This window comes from Sitodiplosis mosellana, unplaced genomic scaffold (assembly GCF_009176505.1).
Source record: "Sitodiplosis mosellana isolate CC-2019 unplaced genomic scaffold, AAFC_SMos_1.0 Smas_scaffold_6226, whole genome shotgun sequence".
Lineage (NCBI taxonomy): Eukaryota > Metazoa > Arthropoda > Insecta > Diptera > Cecidomyiidae > Sitodiplosis > Sitodiplosis mosellana.
Window position 1 is genome coordinate 3,098,910 of NW_022601467.1, and position 16,245 is coordinate 3,115,154.

Genomic DNA, 16,245 nt, shown 5'->3' on the forward strand with positions numbered 1-16,245 from the left:
GTGTACGCGATCCTTCGCACTTACCATATAGATATATAGAGCATTCCGTTGTTGGGACGAAAGCTTTTCCACATCCAAACGACCGATTGCAAGCATACCGAAAAAAAACGCATACAAAAGACGGGAAATAATGGCAAATAAAACTAAAACTAATACTAACTCAAATCATTATAATAGGCTGTGATTCTACATGATTCGATGATGTTGATGTTGATGATGATGATGATGGCACGGATGATGTGACCAATAAATAAAAACAACAACGTTTCGCATCATTTATATAGAAATTCATCGTATATTTTATCATTTTACATCATGTTACTTTTATGTATGTGTACTTGTTCGCTGTTGATACGAGAATAAATTCTGTGTGTTTTTTAGTTTGATTTAATGTTTTTTGATTTCTCTGGTTGTTTGTTTTTCTCTTCTCCATCTTCATTTTGTTTGTTCAATTTATTTTTTATCTATCCGTTTCGTTTAAATAGTAAGTTGTGACAATAAAATGTTCATTGTTACGAGAACAGTTAATAAAACGTAGTTCTTTTTTTAAAATTCTTCTTCTTCTTCTTTTCTGGTTGTTAAAGTTCCCTTTAAAATCAATGCGAGGTCATGATAATGACATCGGGAGCTGAATTTCGAATTTCTAGCATTAGTTGTGATTGTTCCATTTTAACAGCATTTTTCTTGGGACCACTGCCGAACGTACGCAATGGATTGGATGATGTTGTTGTTGTTGTCGCCGATGATGGGGCTGGCGATGGCGTTTCATATTTGCTTGGATGTTCATAGGTGTAGACGACACCGACACCCGGAGACGTTGATTTTGGCGTAATCGATGCATCTCGTCGATCGTAAGTTGATTGCATTGGTATTTCTTGTGCACCGACGACGACGTCATCGTCAAGTGGATTATAGCCGAAAGTGGAAAATTTATATGTACCAGGTGCTTGTGTATTTGATGGCGGCAATTTAGTGCTGCTGCTAATTCCACTCGCAAATAGTGATTCTCTGCAATTTCAATAAATACGAAATACATTTGGCAAGATATTAGATTCGATGGCATAGGCAAAACGGTTCATTGAAATGGGCAAAAAAGAGTGAGACAGATATGGAGATGCACATGTGCAATCGGAAAATGCCATGGATAGAATATTAGTGTGTATAGGTATGGGTATGTGTGAGAGAAAGCATGCAATGGGATAGTGAGAAGGAATGTGTAATAGACAGGGCAATTGGGCGACCGAGACAGAAGCAGAATGGGCAAAGAGAGTGATATAGATATTGTTCACGTAAAATAGAAAGTATATACACATATATATGTATGAAATATGAGCGGTTGGTTCTATAAACGGTGCGGTCCATGAAGATGAATCTTGTCGTCGTCGTTATATTGCACGGAGCAAGAAAAAGTTACTGTTATTAAGTCATATTTTAGTTTGGCCTTAGCAGCATTTGCATCAATAAATTGCATTCTAATTACTCAATTGAAATTGAATTCAATAAGCTGGCATTTATACTGACTCTCCCTCTCTCTCATTCTGTGTGTCTATCGCTCCAGTTTTTGCACGTCGCCGTCATGCAGACGGTTGAATAATATTGTCAATATTGTGTGCAATGTTAATTTAATTACGCCATTTATTGTTCTTATTTAAAGCAATTCACCTGGCTCGGTGTGCTATGCAAAAGCCAAATGTGATTTGGATGGAAAGTGTGTGTAAGTACCGAGGTGGAGGTGCAAGTGCATGGAATTTTCAATAGTTCTTCGATACGTGTTCGATGCATGAGGAATGATGGGGATAGTGGCGCAGGCGGGCGGGCAGACGGGTGCTCAGTCAGTATGGGAAAGAATGAGATGAAACACACCCGTGCTATAGAGAGTCTATTTTTTATAAGAACATACCTCGTTTGACATGCCATGTCACATACACCTTCATTTACATATTGTTCAGCGTGTTCGTTATTGTTGAATGCCTCAGGTGGTGGATTTCGTAAAATTTTCTTTAGCTGCGGAATCCAGGGAGGAATTTTGTGCGATGCGAAAAGAAAATGAAAATGTTATTCTCATTGTTATGGTTATGTATTGAGCGCAATTGTCATTCGCACTTTAACCACCCCCCACACAACGTAAATTACACAAAAAACAACCAGCCTCTCCCTCCCTTCACCTCTCACTATTGCAAAATTCATCGAAAGCGAAGCGAATGAATGAATGACTTTACATTTAACTTATCGGAAAATCGTCTGGTGTGAAAATGCTCATTCTGATTTTCATGGTGATGCGCTGATCTCTTTCGCTTGCACCGTATCAAAGTGTGCAAAACTTAAAAATTGGATTATTGGAGTCTCGATGCATTTCAAGAGTGTATGTGTATGTGTGAGTGTGGTGTGCATAAAGCGATTATGCACAGACTGGCACAGTCACATCATTCACTTGAGTCACTTCATTTAGACGATTCACTTGATGCTTATGCATTGTGAGTAATGAAAATTGCAACAACCACACATAAAAAATAAGCATAGAGAGAAAAAGAAACCGTTGAAATTTACCTCATCCCTATAATTATATTGGTTTTTATTAATCCTATTTACACTATCTGATATTGACGATGCCGATGTGGCTTCCCGAAATATATGGCCTGCATCCTCGTCTTGTATTTGTTTTAGTCTTGGCTCTATTGCATAGCCCGTAGCACTGTTTATGTATGTGTTGTTGAGCGTTGACGATAATGGCGATGAAAAAAAGAGACGTAGAGAGAAAAGAGCAGGAAAAACATGGGTGAACGAGAGAAAAAAAAACGTGTAGAAGTGAAACGAGTCGGCAAGCGTTAACACCAATTGAAAAATTGAATTGGTCGTTTCGATGCGATGTGCTAACGGATCAAAGTGGCACTCGCACCGAGGACCACTGTATATAAATCATGCAAAGCTGAAGAGATACACTTAAACTTACCCAGGAATTATTCGATTTACATTCTCTAGAGACCGTTTTATGGACATGCGACCTGCTTCATCCAGCTTGCTCTCTTTTGATTGTCGAATGGTTTCCTGAAAATGCACATTGAACACAGCCGTGTAACAAACAATCAACGTGGTGTTTGTATACAAGTGTGTCCATGTGAATGGTGGAGTGTTCCACACACACACACACACACACACACACATTTCAACGACAACACAATTGCTTACTCTAATAATTTTCTGATCTCGAATTAGCGTTCGGATACAGTTGAACAGAAATACCGATGTCATGGCACCAAGTAGTGCACTAAATACCGCTATTATGACCCACAAATCTTTGGTATCACCTTCGGTCTCCTACGTAGAGAGATAGAAAGAGTGAAAAATGGATTAGTAAATCCAAACCGAATTGCTTAAAATAGATTGTCGGCGTAATCCGGGTGTTGTGTGCGCACTTTGTGATGATTGCAAGACACAAACTCACACGCACATCACAACAAATCGAAAAAGAATGATGAAAGAAAAAAACCAAAATTCAATACGCACACCGCACTGCATCTCGTCCTTTCGAAATTTACAGTTTGCACGCTGGTTGCATTTTAAGGATAAATCGATGCATGTTTCGTCATCGCAATCGAACTCATTCTCTCCGCACTCTAGCGTTGTATTTTTTCCATCGGTCGGTTTCTTTTTTGTGAATGCGGTGTAGAAAAACGAGAACTTGGAATTGATTCCCATTTTTGTGACGAAAAATCGAACGTACAAAATATTCGATTTGGACTCGAACGCTTCGGCAACCACCCCGCAAAAGTGTTTTTTCCTAATGAACATGAAAATTGTGAGCGAAAAAGAGAGAAAGAAAGAGAGCGAGAAGAAAAAAATACAAAAATACAGAGAAAGAAAAACAGACGGAAAATGTTAGAGCTTCTTGTGTAGCAAACCAAGCAGGCACTTTTAATAAACCAAACACAATTGAATTTGATTGCATCGCAACGATTGCTGCTCTGCGCTGTGCCCCGAAAAATTACACCAAGAAATTTGTTACTCACGGTTCCGATAACTTTGTATCACTTCCGATAATATCAACAAAATTACTATCGCAATCGTTTTTCTTGTCCAAATCGAACTTATCAACCGATAGCATGATCTATGAAAATGAAATGGGAAACGACGACCACCACGATGACGATGACGATGACGATGACGATGACGACGACGACGAGAAAGAGAAGAGAAGAGAAAAAAAATAGTATTAAAAGAGAAGTACATTGAAAATAAAACATAACGAATTGGACACATTGCAAATGAAAAAGAAAAAAAAGAATAAAACGACTTGTGATTATTTGATTGGATGGTATGTGGTTATCGAACGGAATCGCTCCGCTTCGACTAGAAATGAAAATGCTTGTGGAGTTGCAAAAGCAAGACGCACAAACACAAATAAAACCAAACCAAATTAAATTGTACAGTAAAAGGAACAACCCGCACCTGCCAATCTGGTCTCACTTCGATCTTCCATAAACAATCGAGTGGAATTGCCGATTCGTTGACTTTCCTAATAAACGTTTCGTTTATATCCTGATTCCCTATTCTGCCTTCGATTTGATTATCTGTATTGAAAAAACACTCCTCAATTGCCTCTGTGTTTTAGTTCAGCGCCATTGTTGAAATTAGAAAGAGAGAGATCGAGAAATGTAAAGAAAATGAGCAAAAGTACAAATTATATGTGCCGTTCGCTTGCTTGCTGCTCTCGTTTTATATTTGCTGTTTTTTTTGTGCAATGCCATTATAATTTCCGCAACGGAATAATTTTACTATATATAGCGTGACTTTACCTGTTTTCGAGGAACGCGGCATCTCCTCATACACACCCTCGAAACCATCGTATTCAATGTTATCATCCGAATGGAAACGCAACCACAAATATCTATCACTTGAGAATATTTCATCTGGAAACTTATTGCCGCAGTATTTTCCTTTCAGATTTGAGAATCCATATTGACCGTCCCGGATCTGTTTCGTGTGGAAATGATAATTTTGCTTGGAGTTTGTGTATGCGATAAAGACACGACTGCTCAATAATATGCCTTTTATCGACGGTAAAAATCGGGTGCCGTAGCAGGTGCCCGATTTTTACCCGATCAAAAATGAATTGAAAATGAAGATTGAAAATGTTGGTTATTTTCTTTTTCTACTTCATCTACTTCATCTACTTCTTCTTAGTTACCTCTAAATAATCGTATTCGCATGTTGCTGACGGCTCGATGTAGAATCTATTGCGAAAATCGAGCTTTATAACAAAGCCTGGGTCTACTGTTGGAAGGCAAATAACCAGAGAGAAAAACGTGTTAATTTGTGAAAGAAATAGAAAAAATGAAGAAAAAAAAATGTGCACAAAAGAAGGAGGAAAAAATGGTAGAGGATAATGTGCACAAAAGTGAATGTGTTGTGTTTTTTCCCTCTTCTTCACTTTGTATTCTTCTCAACCAGAAATACCGATGCAAGCATTCTCTCTAGTTGGTCCATTTTTTTTAATCCAATCAAAGGAAAAAAAGATTTGAAGCATTCGAGTGAAATACGACTCGATCGCTTTCTTGGAAGCTTCCTTAAAATTAAATATACATTGGTGCAAGAGTAACCTCGTACAATAAATAGAGCCACACACAAATACAAATACAAATACACATATACATACAATACCAACCTGTTATTTTTAATATACAATCAACTTTGGGTGGATAAGTATCGCTTAACATAGTTGTATCGATTGGGCTGAAGAATGTTTTATTCTCCATAGGAGTTGAAAACCGTGCGCAAATCGTTTCTGATGATTCAGAAAGTTCTCCCTGTGAACGTTTACTTCGTAGCTTATTTCCTAAGGTGATGGATGTTTGTGAAGCTGTCGTTCAACAAGTACGTGTTAGCGCCAACGAGAACAAGGACGGTGACGACGACGACGATGGAAACGGAGACGATGATGGTGGTGGAATGGGAAGACATAGAGAGACAAGGTGAAAAGGAACATCGAATGGAGAGATGATGATGGGAGAAAAAAAAGGATGCGGCAGGATAAAAGAAAATCAAAATTCGATTTAGTACTCTTATTTCCTTTGTAACTAAATAAAAAAAAGTATTTATATTTTTATCGCTTTTTCTCTGTGCCACTCTGCGTGTGTGTATGTTTGTGCAGTCAGATTCGAGCTTTTATTGATGTGCATCAATTGGATTTTGATTTGCGATGAAATCAAACTAAAAGGTATCCAACTGTACAGCACACATACACAAACATATCTATCGGCAAGTTTTCTTCCTCTTTGTGCCCGAAGAAATGAATTTTTCATGTATAAAAAGAGATTCGAATGAAGAATGGTGAATGTGAATCAAGTTCACTCATTGGAGAAACACTCACATGCATGCACAATTGTTGATCCGGCTAAAAGAAATGTGAGCAGAAAGCCCGGTTTCATTGTGTAATTTGAGGCGATATTCAACCGTTTCCACACCAATCACAATCGTACACAATGCGGCCACCTCGTATGTAGCCGCTGTAATCCGTTCACTTTGTTGGCAAACCCGTTGAATCGAAGCAGCACGAGCACCAGCAGCAGCAACGGATTCAAGGAATCAGCTAATCGCTGGAACACCGATAACGATGACGACGAACACCACCAACACCACCACGTTGGTGCAGAAAATGATGCAGTGGCAAACAGCAGCAAAAGCAGATCAACACACTGCCGCCAATCCATTCAAAATCCAATTTGTCAATTTTGCTATTTACTTGTTAGCCCAACTAAAGATCAATTGATTAAAATTCACGCGCAACAATTTATCATTCGGCTGTAACATTTTGCTCCAATGTAATTGAAACATGTGAACAACGAATTTCGCTGCCTTAAATGTGATTAATTGAATGCCGAAGAGGATGCTCATCTGAAAATACAGACACAAAACACATACGCGGAGCGAAAATGAAATGTAAAGAATATATAGCAATCAGTGCAGTTCGACAGCTGGTTACACAAACAAGCAGTTCATTCATGAAATATAGATTCTGGCATACGCTTTGACGTGGCAAGAATGTTTCGTCAAACGAACAGAGAGAAAAAAAGACAAACGAAAAAAAAACAAAAAAATGCGAGGTAAAATGAAAGATCGGAAACGATATTTCAAACAAGAACAAAAAAACAAAAACTCACAAAAGAATTAGGAAAAGTAAAACTTTCGCATACTAAGCAGTGAAACGAGAGTAGAGCAACGACAACAAATCGTTTCGTTCATGGTGGCGCAAGAGCTAAACTTCAGTTGACTTGGCGAGTAAAATTAGAAAAAAAAACAACACCAAGGAATAAAAAAAGACACACTGAAAAGTGGCGCGCTCGCTCGCTTGCTCGCAGCGATTTTATTTTTCCTTCTCATTTCGTCGAATTCAAGTACATTATTGCTTTCATTTCATCACTTGACATTTTTATTTGAAGGTTAATTCCCTTTTTTACGCAATTTCTCATGCTCTCGAGAGTGAAAAGAAGAAAGATGGCATTTTTCTGTCGTTCTGTTGTGTTTTTCGTGTGTAAACTCGTTCATTGCGCGTTCAAAAATTTATGAATGTAATGTAATCCAATTTACGATTTTGCCTTTCGAGCCCAATGATGTGTAGCCGCCACGTTTTCGCATTAGCATTGCGTAATTTTGAATGTGTCGCTACACTTGAATGCGAAAAGTGTTTGATACCTTCCTTCTTCTTGCCATTTATTCTATTTTTTTTCACACGCAAAAATAACAGCAACACTTACAATAATCATCAATCGGCACAGTGTTTGAAATTCGTTCATTTTCATTTCATTTATTTCGTGCCGTTTCGAAAAACCACTTCGATTTAAATCGTCGAAGTGATAGAATAAACATAGTTAAGAGTGCGCGCCAAACGAAAAGGTTTAATGGATATTTGGAATGAATATTGAGTTTTTCCGTCGGCCTTGATACTTCACGCAACAACAAGACAACCGAGAGAGAGAGAGAGAGAGAGAGAGAGAGAGAGAGAGAGAGAGAGAAATGAATCAGCGGCGTTCGAAATGCGAATCGTTAAAACACAATATTTGCTACAGTAAGCGATCAGAGACAGAGAGAAACGAAGAGCCGAATGACTCGTCCTCAGGAATTTCACTTGATTATTAAGCAGGGCTGTCGGGGCCTCCGAATGTCAATGGAGCAATGCTCTCTCTTGTTCTTGTCTCTATTTTGTCAGCCTCTCACACGCTCGCCGAGTGTATGTGTGCGTATTATATTGAATGGCAATGATTCGAAATTTGTTTACGGTTTTGATGCCTTTTCCGACCGATTGTCTTTTGGCAGAAATTGGCCACGATCCGTTTCGATGTGTGCTGAATGAGTGAGAGAGAGAGAGAGAAAGAGAGAGAGAGAGAGAGAGAGAGAAAGAGAAAGACTGTGTATTTGCTTTGTGCTCTCTCTATCTCTCTAGTGCTCGCTATATTGCTAGACAGCATAAAAAAGCGCACATATTCGACTTTTAATATTATATCGTCAACAGTAAAAACCATAATGCAATTACTTAGCGTGTTTTATAGAGAGACAGTACGAGAGACACATTGTGCTCTGAGGAAAATATCAATGAAAATACTTTCTCGCCATTTCGCCGAGATTGTTTCTTTTCTTCATTTTATAATGCTATTCATTAGATTGCTTGCTGTGTGATGGCCTGGTTTTTGGTTTCAGCTTTTAAATTTTTGAACAAACACACACACTTGAACACGCTCGCACAGGGACACATACACACACACGCACGCACGCACACATCCAGTCAGCCACCATCGAAATAATGCCGGAGATGATGTGCGGCTGTTTGTTTCAGTTTAAACGAACATAAGTTCGTTATCTATATTGTAGAGGTTTTTCTCTTGATAAGCAGCGCACAAAGTAATAATAATGACGAAATAAAGTTGAAGTACATAGAGTTTTTGCTCCCTAACATAATGAAAGCTTTCATTCTTCTATTACATTTTTTCTTCATCTTCGTTGCTTTCGCTCTATCTCTTCCTGTTGTCCTCTCTCTCTCTCTCTCTCTCTCTTCATCTCCTTCTCACTTTGGCAATGCGAAATTTTCAGGCGCGCCACGTAGGATATTACATTCTGCGATATATTGATATAGAAATATTTCAGAAAGGCACATAATTTAATTTCACTTTCAATTAGGTTTTTCTCGATTTCGTTCTCCTTTTTTTTGCTTTTCATGACCTGCCCTTTGTTTCGTACTCTTTTAACGGAATTTAGTCGTTCTTCGCATTTTTGTTTTCGGTTTTTTCGCTCTTTCATTCGCTGCAACAGCAGCAGCAACAACAAATCACAATAATAATAGAACAACCACTATACAAATGCAAAGGAGCGCCGACCACCGAAAAAAAGTTCCGTACAAAATTCAAAACAATCATAATTATTGTGCCAAAAAAGAAAACGAGTAGAGAGAAAAACAAAACCGACATTTTTTTGTCGGTGTATTCTTTCATGCCATCGAGCCGAGCCGCACACGGAATTTTGTGCATCGAATCTTCATTGATATGCTGAATAAATACAACCTGAAATTCTTGAAATCGCTTCCAACGACAATTTACTCAATAGAATGTCTAATGCCGACGTTCGTCATTTTCGGCATGGTGTTGCGTTGCGAATGAGAGAAGGGTGACAAAAGGGCATAAAAGAAAGTTGTCGAAAGTCGCCGTTAACAGCAACGATTGTGTATGGATTTTGTGTGTATGAGTGAAAGCGATAGAGATAGCGAGAAAAAGAAGTGAAGCGGTGGAAAGAGTGAGAGGGAGAGAGTAGGAAAAACGAAGAGGAAAAAGGGCGGCCAAATGCAAACGAGAGCAAAAATTATGGAAACGGAATTATGGAATAAATTTATTCGAAGCTCGTAGTCAGCAATCGTTGGCATTGGCATTACGAGCAAATATGCACATTTCGTCTTTCATTCGATGCTGAATTTGAATTGCCGAGGGATAAAGCCACAAAAATGTAGTTGTTAAATCGCTAAATGGACGCCAAACATCGCACATGACCGAACCTCGATAGTCCATAGAAAATTTGGAACATATTTGTGTGAGTCAGTGTGTGTGTGTGTGTGTGTGTGTGTGGCTGTGTGGCGCGAGCTATATTCTTTTCGCACCATCCATTTGATGCGAGAACAAGCAAAGTGATCGCCAGAAAAAAAGTCCCCGAGAAATATATATGTGTACATAGAGAAGATGAGGGCAAAAAAAACGCACAACTAGAAAATGCTCGAATTGAAATGTGTTAAAGAGTGTCAGCACCGACGAGCAAAAAAAAACTCAAGCCAGAGCGAAAGAGTGTGAAAAAGGCAACACCAACGAATGAACGACATCGAATCATGAAAAATGGACATTAAAAAGCACACAGTGTCGCCGCGTTTAGACCGAGATCACATCAGCACGTAACTGAACGAACGCATAATGATGTTTGTGATATTTGAATTATTTTTACGTTCATCGCACGACACAGCCGAAAAATGAAAGGACAACCTGTGTGTATATGATTCTCGCTCTCTCACACGCACACACACACACACACACACACACACCGAAGTGAGAGTACGCGTGAATATGGTTTTGTTTCGGTGCCATCAAGAAAATATACACATAATTATAAATAAATGAAACTAGATGAGATGTAAAATGAAACACTGCTAACTACTGACCAGAGACTAGATTTCTTCAGCCGCACAAAACCATCGTCATTGCGAACATAACCCCGACACTGTGCTACTCTTTCTCTCTGCCTACCTCTCTGTCCCTCTCTGTCCCCCTCTCTCTCTCTTTCTAAATCTCTCTGTGTGGAAAATATGAATGAATCATTTGCTGAAAATTTGCTGGAATATGGGTTTATTAACACATTTCTGGCTTATTAATGGCATTCCTAACCGTAGCCGTTGTTAGGAGTCGTTCACTGCCTGCACACACAAGAGTGTGTCTCTCTCTGTGTGTGTGAGACAGAAAAGGAAATCGAGTATCTGCCACTGACCAAATCGTTTTTGGCTATAGTTTGTCGAAAGAATGCTAATAAATAGGATAATGTGATGTGTGAAATCCGAGCAAAAATCTCAAGCTCGATTGTAAACGATCGGTGCAATAGAAGTGGCAATCAGCGAACGAACAAATGAACGAACAACCGACCGACCGAAAAAAAAAGGTGAAACAACAAACGCATATTGAAGCAACTGAACCTGAATATAACCATTCGAATAAACGAGCGCGGAAAACATGATCATTACATTATGCGTGCGCTCGCGAACAGAAGCATTGTTTAATAGAGAACACATTATACTCGGCTCACATACAAATTATTCGCCAATGCAAGAAACACTCGGTGAATTAAATCGAGAGAGATTGTGCTGGCTAACTGGTATGTGCAAGCCGTTGCCGTGGACATCGCTCACGGTAGATTGAACATCAGAACATCATTACAGCATCATAATAATATCGTGCGATACTCGTCGTCATCTATTCCATTTTCTCGCTCGCACTCTCTTTCAATCAACGTGTATGACGGTACGAATCTCTCTTTTCTATTGCTTCGAAAACACACTCCACGGAGAAATATGTAATTATTAATTTTCGCCATCATCGTTGTTATTCCTTTCTATTTCATATAAAATGTGTATTAACGTACGGTGTCGTTTGCCTTTTGATTTTTACTCGTTCGCGCTCGCTCTTTTCGCACTGTCCTCCTTGCATATATATATTTTTTCTGTCACTGCCTCTCTCTCTCTCTCTCTCTCTCTCTCTCTCTCTCTCTCTCTCTCTCTCTCTCTCTCTCTGTGTGTGTGTGTATGTGTCGAGGCTCTACCGCTTTTCTCATGTAAATATGCTACTTGCCCATCGTATTCCGCATTTGTTTTCGTCGTTTTATGTGATGTGTAGCCTCTCTATATCGTTAAATAAAACTGAAATCGTTCAACTAAATTTGTCTCTCGAGACATGAGAAATAAGTATATAATATGCCGTATACAACGCATTCTTTCCTCTATATTCTATATTTAAACAATATCCGTACTTTTCTTAATATTTCTTTATCCTCCTTTTTGTCTTCGCTTCAATTCAATTTGCATAAAACTAATGCTTTTGCCACTCAGTGTTTGTTCTTTTTTTATTCTGAAGAACATCATAACGAATGAGAGTAGGAAAAAAAACTGTCGACCAGATTCGCAGACTGACACATGCACACCGTGGTAATTTATTTTACGTTTTTTTTTCATTGTTGCTGCTCTAGCTCTACAAAATGATAATTATTTTTTCTTTTTTTTTCTTTCGTTCGTATTCTTTTTTGTCGTTTGCTTTTTTTTGCACATTCTTTTTTTTTCTGCGTGTGTCTTCTTTTCAATCTTATTGTCGCATTTGTCGCTGTTTTGATGCCCATTGCTTCAGTTTTGCAAATTTGTAATAAAGCAAACAGAACAAAAAAGAAAAACAACGAATACAGAAGAAGATAAAATAAAAAGTGAGCAAATTTTACTGTATAAATATCAGGTCTTAGCACCACTTAGCGTTAGAAACCGTTTATTATTTCACTCACCAAACGACGCACCAAAGAACAACAACTGTGGCCAATGACAACTACTAAATAGCGAAATATTGTTTGTGTAGTGAGCGCGAAAAACAAAAAGAGTCAGCAATACTCTCTCTCTCTCACGCACGCATAACACAACGAACTGAAGAGCGAAGGGAATAATAAAAACTAACAGTGATATTATAAATCAAAAAACTTATTCATATTGCTGGCCGTTTTTCGTTTTCTATATCCTTCGCAGCATAAAATGAAAGGCAAGTGAAGAAACTGAACATGAAAAACTATTTAAAGTTTGTTCGTTTGTCTGCTCTGTGTTTTTGTTTTTGTTTTTGTTTTCTTTCGATTTTCTTTCTCGTCGATCTAATGTCAAACTTAACATAGGATGCCTTTTCTTCTTTTTATTCTGTTCTTCGCGTTGTTGTTGTATTTTTTTTCTCAGTTTTTATTTTTCTTTCTCGCTTTCGTTCGTTTATTTTTCCATTTGTTTGTTCCTCTCGCTCTCTATTTTATTATTATTATTTTTCTCTTACTGCCACTGCTCTAGTGCTTCTTGTTTGCTCGCTTAAATAGTCCTTTTGCAATCAAGTTCACACACATAAGGTGAGAGCATGAACTACTGCTTTATATTTTATTTTTTGTTGTTGTTGCTTTCTTTTTAATTTTTCAAAACAACAACTTTTCCTTCATAGATAATTGTTTCTCACTCATAAATGTTCATAGTTCATATATATATATATATATATATATATAAAAACACTGAATGAAAGAAAGCGGATGTTTTGTTCCCATTTTTTTTCTTCCTGAAATTCTGAACGTTCCACAAGATTGCAATTTCAGAGGGACGTTAAAACGGTTCTTTTCAAATGATCATTATCGTGAAAATTTATTTTTATTTGCCATTAAACGTCTCTGTACATTCTCTTTGCAAACATAAACATATTCACTAACAAACACAAAAAACGCTAACACACACACACACATTGGCATCTACTATATATATTTTATATTATTCACTGGGTTTTCAATTATCTTCAATTCCAACGAATCACCATGATTCTCATCATTTCAGTTCACTTTGATCATTTTCTTGTGCTTTCCATTTTTCATCATCTCTTCATTAGATGTTTTGTCACATACATTCACCAATTCCACCGTGCACTTCACATCACACAACAGTCAATTTCCGTGTATCACTATCGCGGTTCCAAGAATGAGAAAAAAAAATACGCGTACGCATACTATTCTTCGGCGAAAACGGTTTTATTTTATAACTTTTTTTGTTGTTGTTACTGTTCGCTGCCTCGCTTTCCTTCGTATTCGAATAATTCGGAGCGAATAGAGGGATAGAGTGCGTATGGAAATGAGAGAGAACTGACCGAAATGCGTGTATTTCCTAAAAATGCGATATTGATACTAAAAGGTAACACGGAATCGAGAGTATTGTTGGCGTCGCGAGTCGGAAAAGTCTTCTCCTAATGGTATAACTTTCGATGCTCCGTTGTACAATGTGTGTTTGATGCCGTGTGATGATGATGCTGCTGCTGCTGCTGATGCTGATGCTGATGTATGTTGTGCCGTTTCACAGCCACACACGAATATTTTCCGTACGCAAATGTTTGGGATAACATTCGAGCGCGTTCGAGGCTATCGTCGAAAATGTGAAAAATCAGATGCCAGAGAAGCGCCAAAATTGTAGAACAGACGAGATGCGACTGAATAAAAATTGTTCTACACATTGATGAAGGAAAATTCGCCTGTTTTTTACGCATGACGACTTTGCATTCTCGACGTGGATATACTACCAGTACACAACGGGTGTATGATTCATGTATGTACAACGTTATGAATATTGTGTGTTGGCCTCCGTTTCCACTCGTGCCAGTAGAGGCATCAGTAGTAGCAGTAACAGCAGCAGTAGTATTCGCACACATCGGGAATCCCAATGATTTTCCGAGCGGTACATAGCATTAGAGCATCGTGTATAGACGACATCGAACGCCATTTCCATTCGCACAGTGAGCGTGCGACCGAGCGATTCGCAAAAAAGCTACACACTGTTAAGTTCGGTTGTTCAACGCTCTCGGTGTGTTCGAGCTCAAGTGTGACTGCCAGAGAGAAAAAGATGGGGAGAGAGAGAGAGAGAGAGAGAGAGAGAGAGAAAGAGATCCCTTTATCCGTTCGATATCGAGAAACAGACACAATCCCATTCGGAATATAAAAATCAACCACCCGTTTTTCGGTTGGACCAACATTGATACTGATGCTGGCAGCGCAAACAATGTACGAATGTCTTTTGTTTGCCCATTCGATCAAATAGTTATTCTACGTTGTCGTCGTCGTCGTCGTCGTCGTCATTGTTGTCTTTGTGAAATTTTGACGTTGAATTTATGTTTGTAGTCGTCAAAAACAAGTCATTTTTCCCGATGGATCGTCGCCATCACATTCATTGACAAACACGCACGTGCCGCATACCGATCACCGTCACAATTTCGCCCCATGACAAATGGATTCCTCGTATGTACTTGTCATAATTTCAGCGTGAGATCAATTTTTAAGTTTGTTTTCTTTTTCGTTTTCCTTCTCCTTCTTCAATTTAAACGATGGCACGATTGGACGAGCTGAGCATGCGTGCCGCTCATTATTTTCGGTTTGGTGATTTTCATGCCACGACATTGAATACACGAAAACAACATTTTCAAATAAATGAATAGCCAAATGGCAATGCAAACAGTTTAGACGTGTGCCCATATGAAGATCAACTCGGAATTTCGTTCGAGCCATTGAAATCGACACAACAACTATGACGATGGCAACGGCAAAAGCAACGGCAACGGGCGACGAGGACGACAACGACCGACAAATCTTCTCGAAACCACACAAAAGCTATAAATATCAATTCGAGCATCTATCTCAATGTGTATCTTCATTTTGTGTGCTGCCTGCCTTTCGTTTCTCTATGTCGCTATGTCTTGCTCGACGTTCAATTTATTTCATTTCGTTTTCTCATTCTTGCGCGCGCACACGGTCGTTCCTTCGCTCGCTCACACTCGCTCCCATTCAATAGAACAAAATAGTGTCACTTTTGATTTTCGCCTGCGTTCAAAGTGAATCAAGGCTCAAATTGTGTAATATTCGCCCGATAATTTAGCTCAGTTCAGTTTGATTTCGTGCTTTACGATCGTTACAATTCCTTCATTTTATTCGTGCTCTATTTCTTTCGTGCGCTGCGAGCATCCGTATTCCCTTAACTTAAATAAATCGGAACGGATTTACTCGATGATAGCTCACTTTTATTAAGATTACACCGAAAGCTTTCGACTCTCATTCTCGTCATGTTTCATTGAAATAGATGACATCGAACAAGTCGAAGCCACACATTAGCATCGATTGAAATAGGCATGGATCGAGAGTCAATCAACCGATGCCACCGAATAATTCTCTCTATTCCTCTCACTCACCTTTCGTTCCAAATCATACAAGCACACATACACAAACACTTCAGAATAGATGTACGCATTTGCTCGCTCACTTATTCACGCTTACTTATTGAGGATCTCTCAAGGATTTTTCTTATTTTAAATAGATTGCATGCTCGTTAGGATTTGTGTTATTGGAATTATTCGCTATAATTATACCCATTCAAATCACACTTGCGAAGCTTGAAGGCGTGCGCACCAGAGCGCTCATTTTTCG

General features: G+C 38.6%; 1 protein-coding gene across 3 annotated transcripts; it reads right to left on the reverse strand.

The window, feature by feature from the left end:
* Nucleotides 1-272: 272 nt before the first annotated feature.
* On the reverse strand, nucleotides 273-14,675 carry LOC129578577 (uncharacterized). Of its 3 annotated transcripts, none has more exons than XM_055467346.1 (13): nucleotides 13,083-14,675; nucleotides 6,368-6,891; nucleotides 5,663-5,857; nucleotides 5,186-5,271; nucleotides 4,794-4,971; nucleotides 4,447-4,598; nucleotides 4,008-4,105; nucleotides 3,505-3,778; nucleotides 3,187-3,315; nucleotides 2,951-3,045; nucleotides 2,548-2,692; nucleotides 1,901-2,004; nucleotides 273-1,008 (listed from the first exon to the last, which is right to left on the reverse strand). In XM_055467346.1, exons 2-13 carry the CDS (start codon nucleotides 6,423-6,425, stop codon nucleotides 597-599), a joined length of 1,926 nt encoding a protein of 641 aa, XP_055323321.1. In that variant the 5' UTR covers nucleotides 6,426-6,891; nucleotides 13,083-14,675; the 3' UTR covers nucleotides 273-596. The 3 variants fall into 3 exon arrangements, with proteins under 3 accessions (XP_055323321.1, XP_055323319.1, XP_055323320.1); XM_055467344.1 differs by having other exon boundaries at nucleotides 12,559-14,675; XM_055467345.1 differs by lacking the exon at nucleotides 13,083-14,675 and having other exon boundaries at nucleotides 6,368-12,545.
* Nucleotides 14,676-16,245: the final 1,570 nt, after the last annotated feature.

Bases quoted from the DNA above. Each gene is read 5' to 3' on its own strand.
- LOC129578577 (XM_055467346.1), bottom strand. From the start codon at position 6,425: ATGAAACCGGGCTTTCTGCTCACATTTCTTTTAGCCGGATCAACAATT. The intron at 4,106-4,446 runs GTGCGGGTTGTT...TCATTTTCATAG, and splicing joins AAGTGAGACCAGATTGGCAG to ATCATGCTATCGGTTGATAA. The intron at 3,779-4,007 runs GTGAGTAACAAA...CATGTTCATTAG, and splicing joins GATACAAAGTTATCGGAACC to GAAAAAACACTTTTGCGGGG.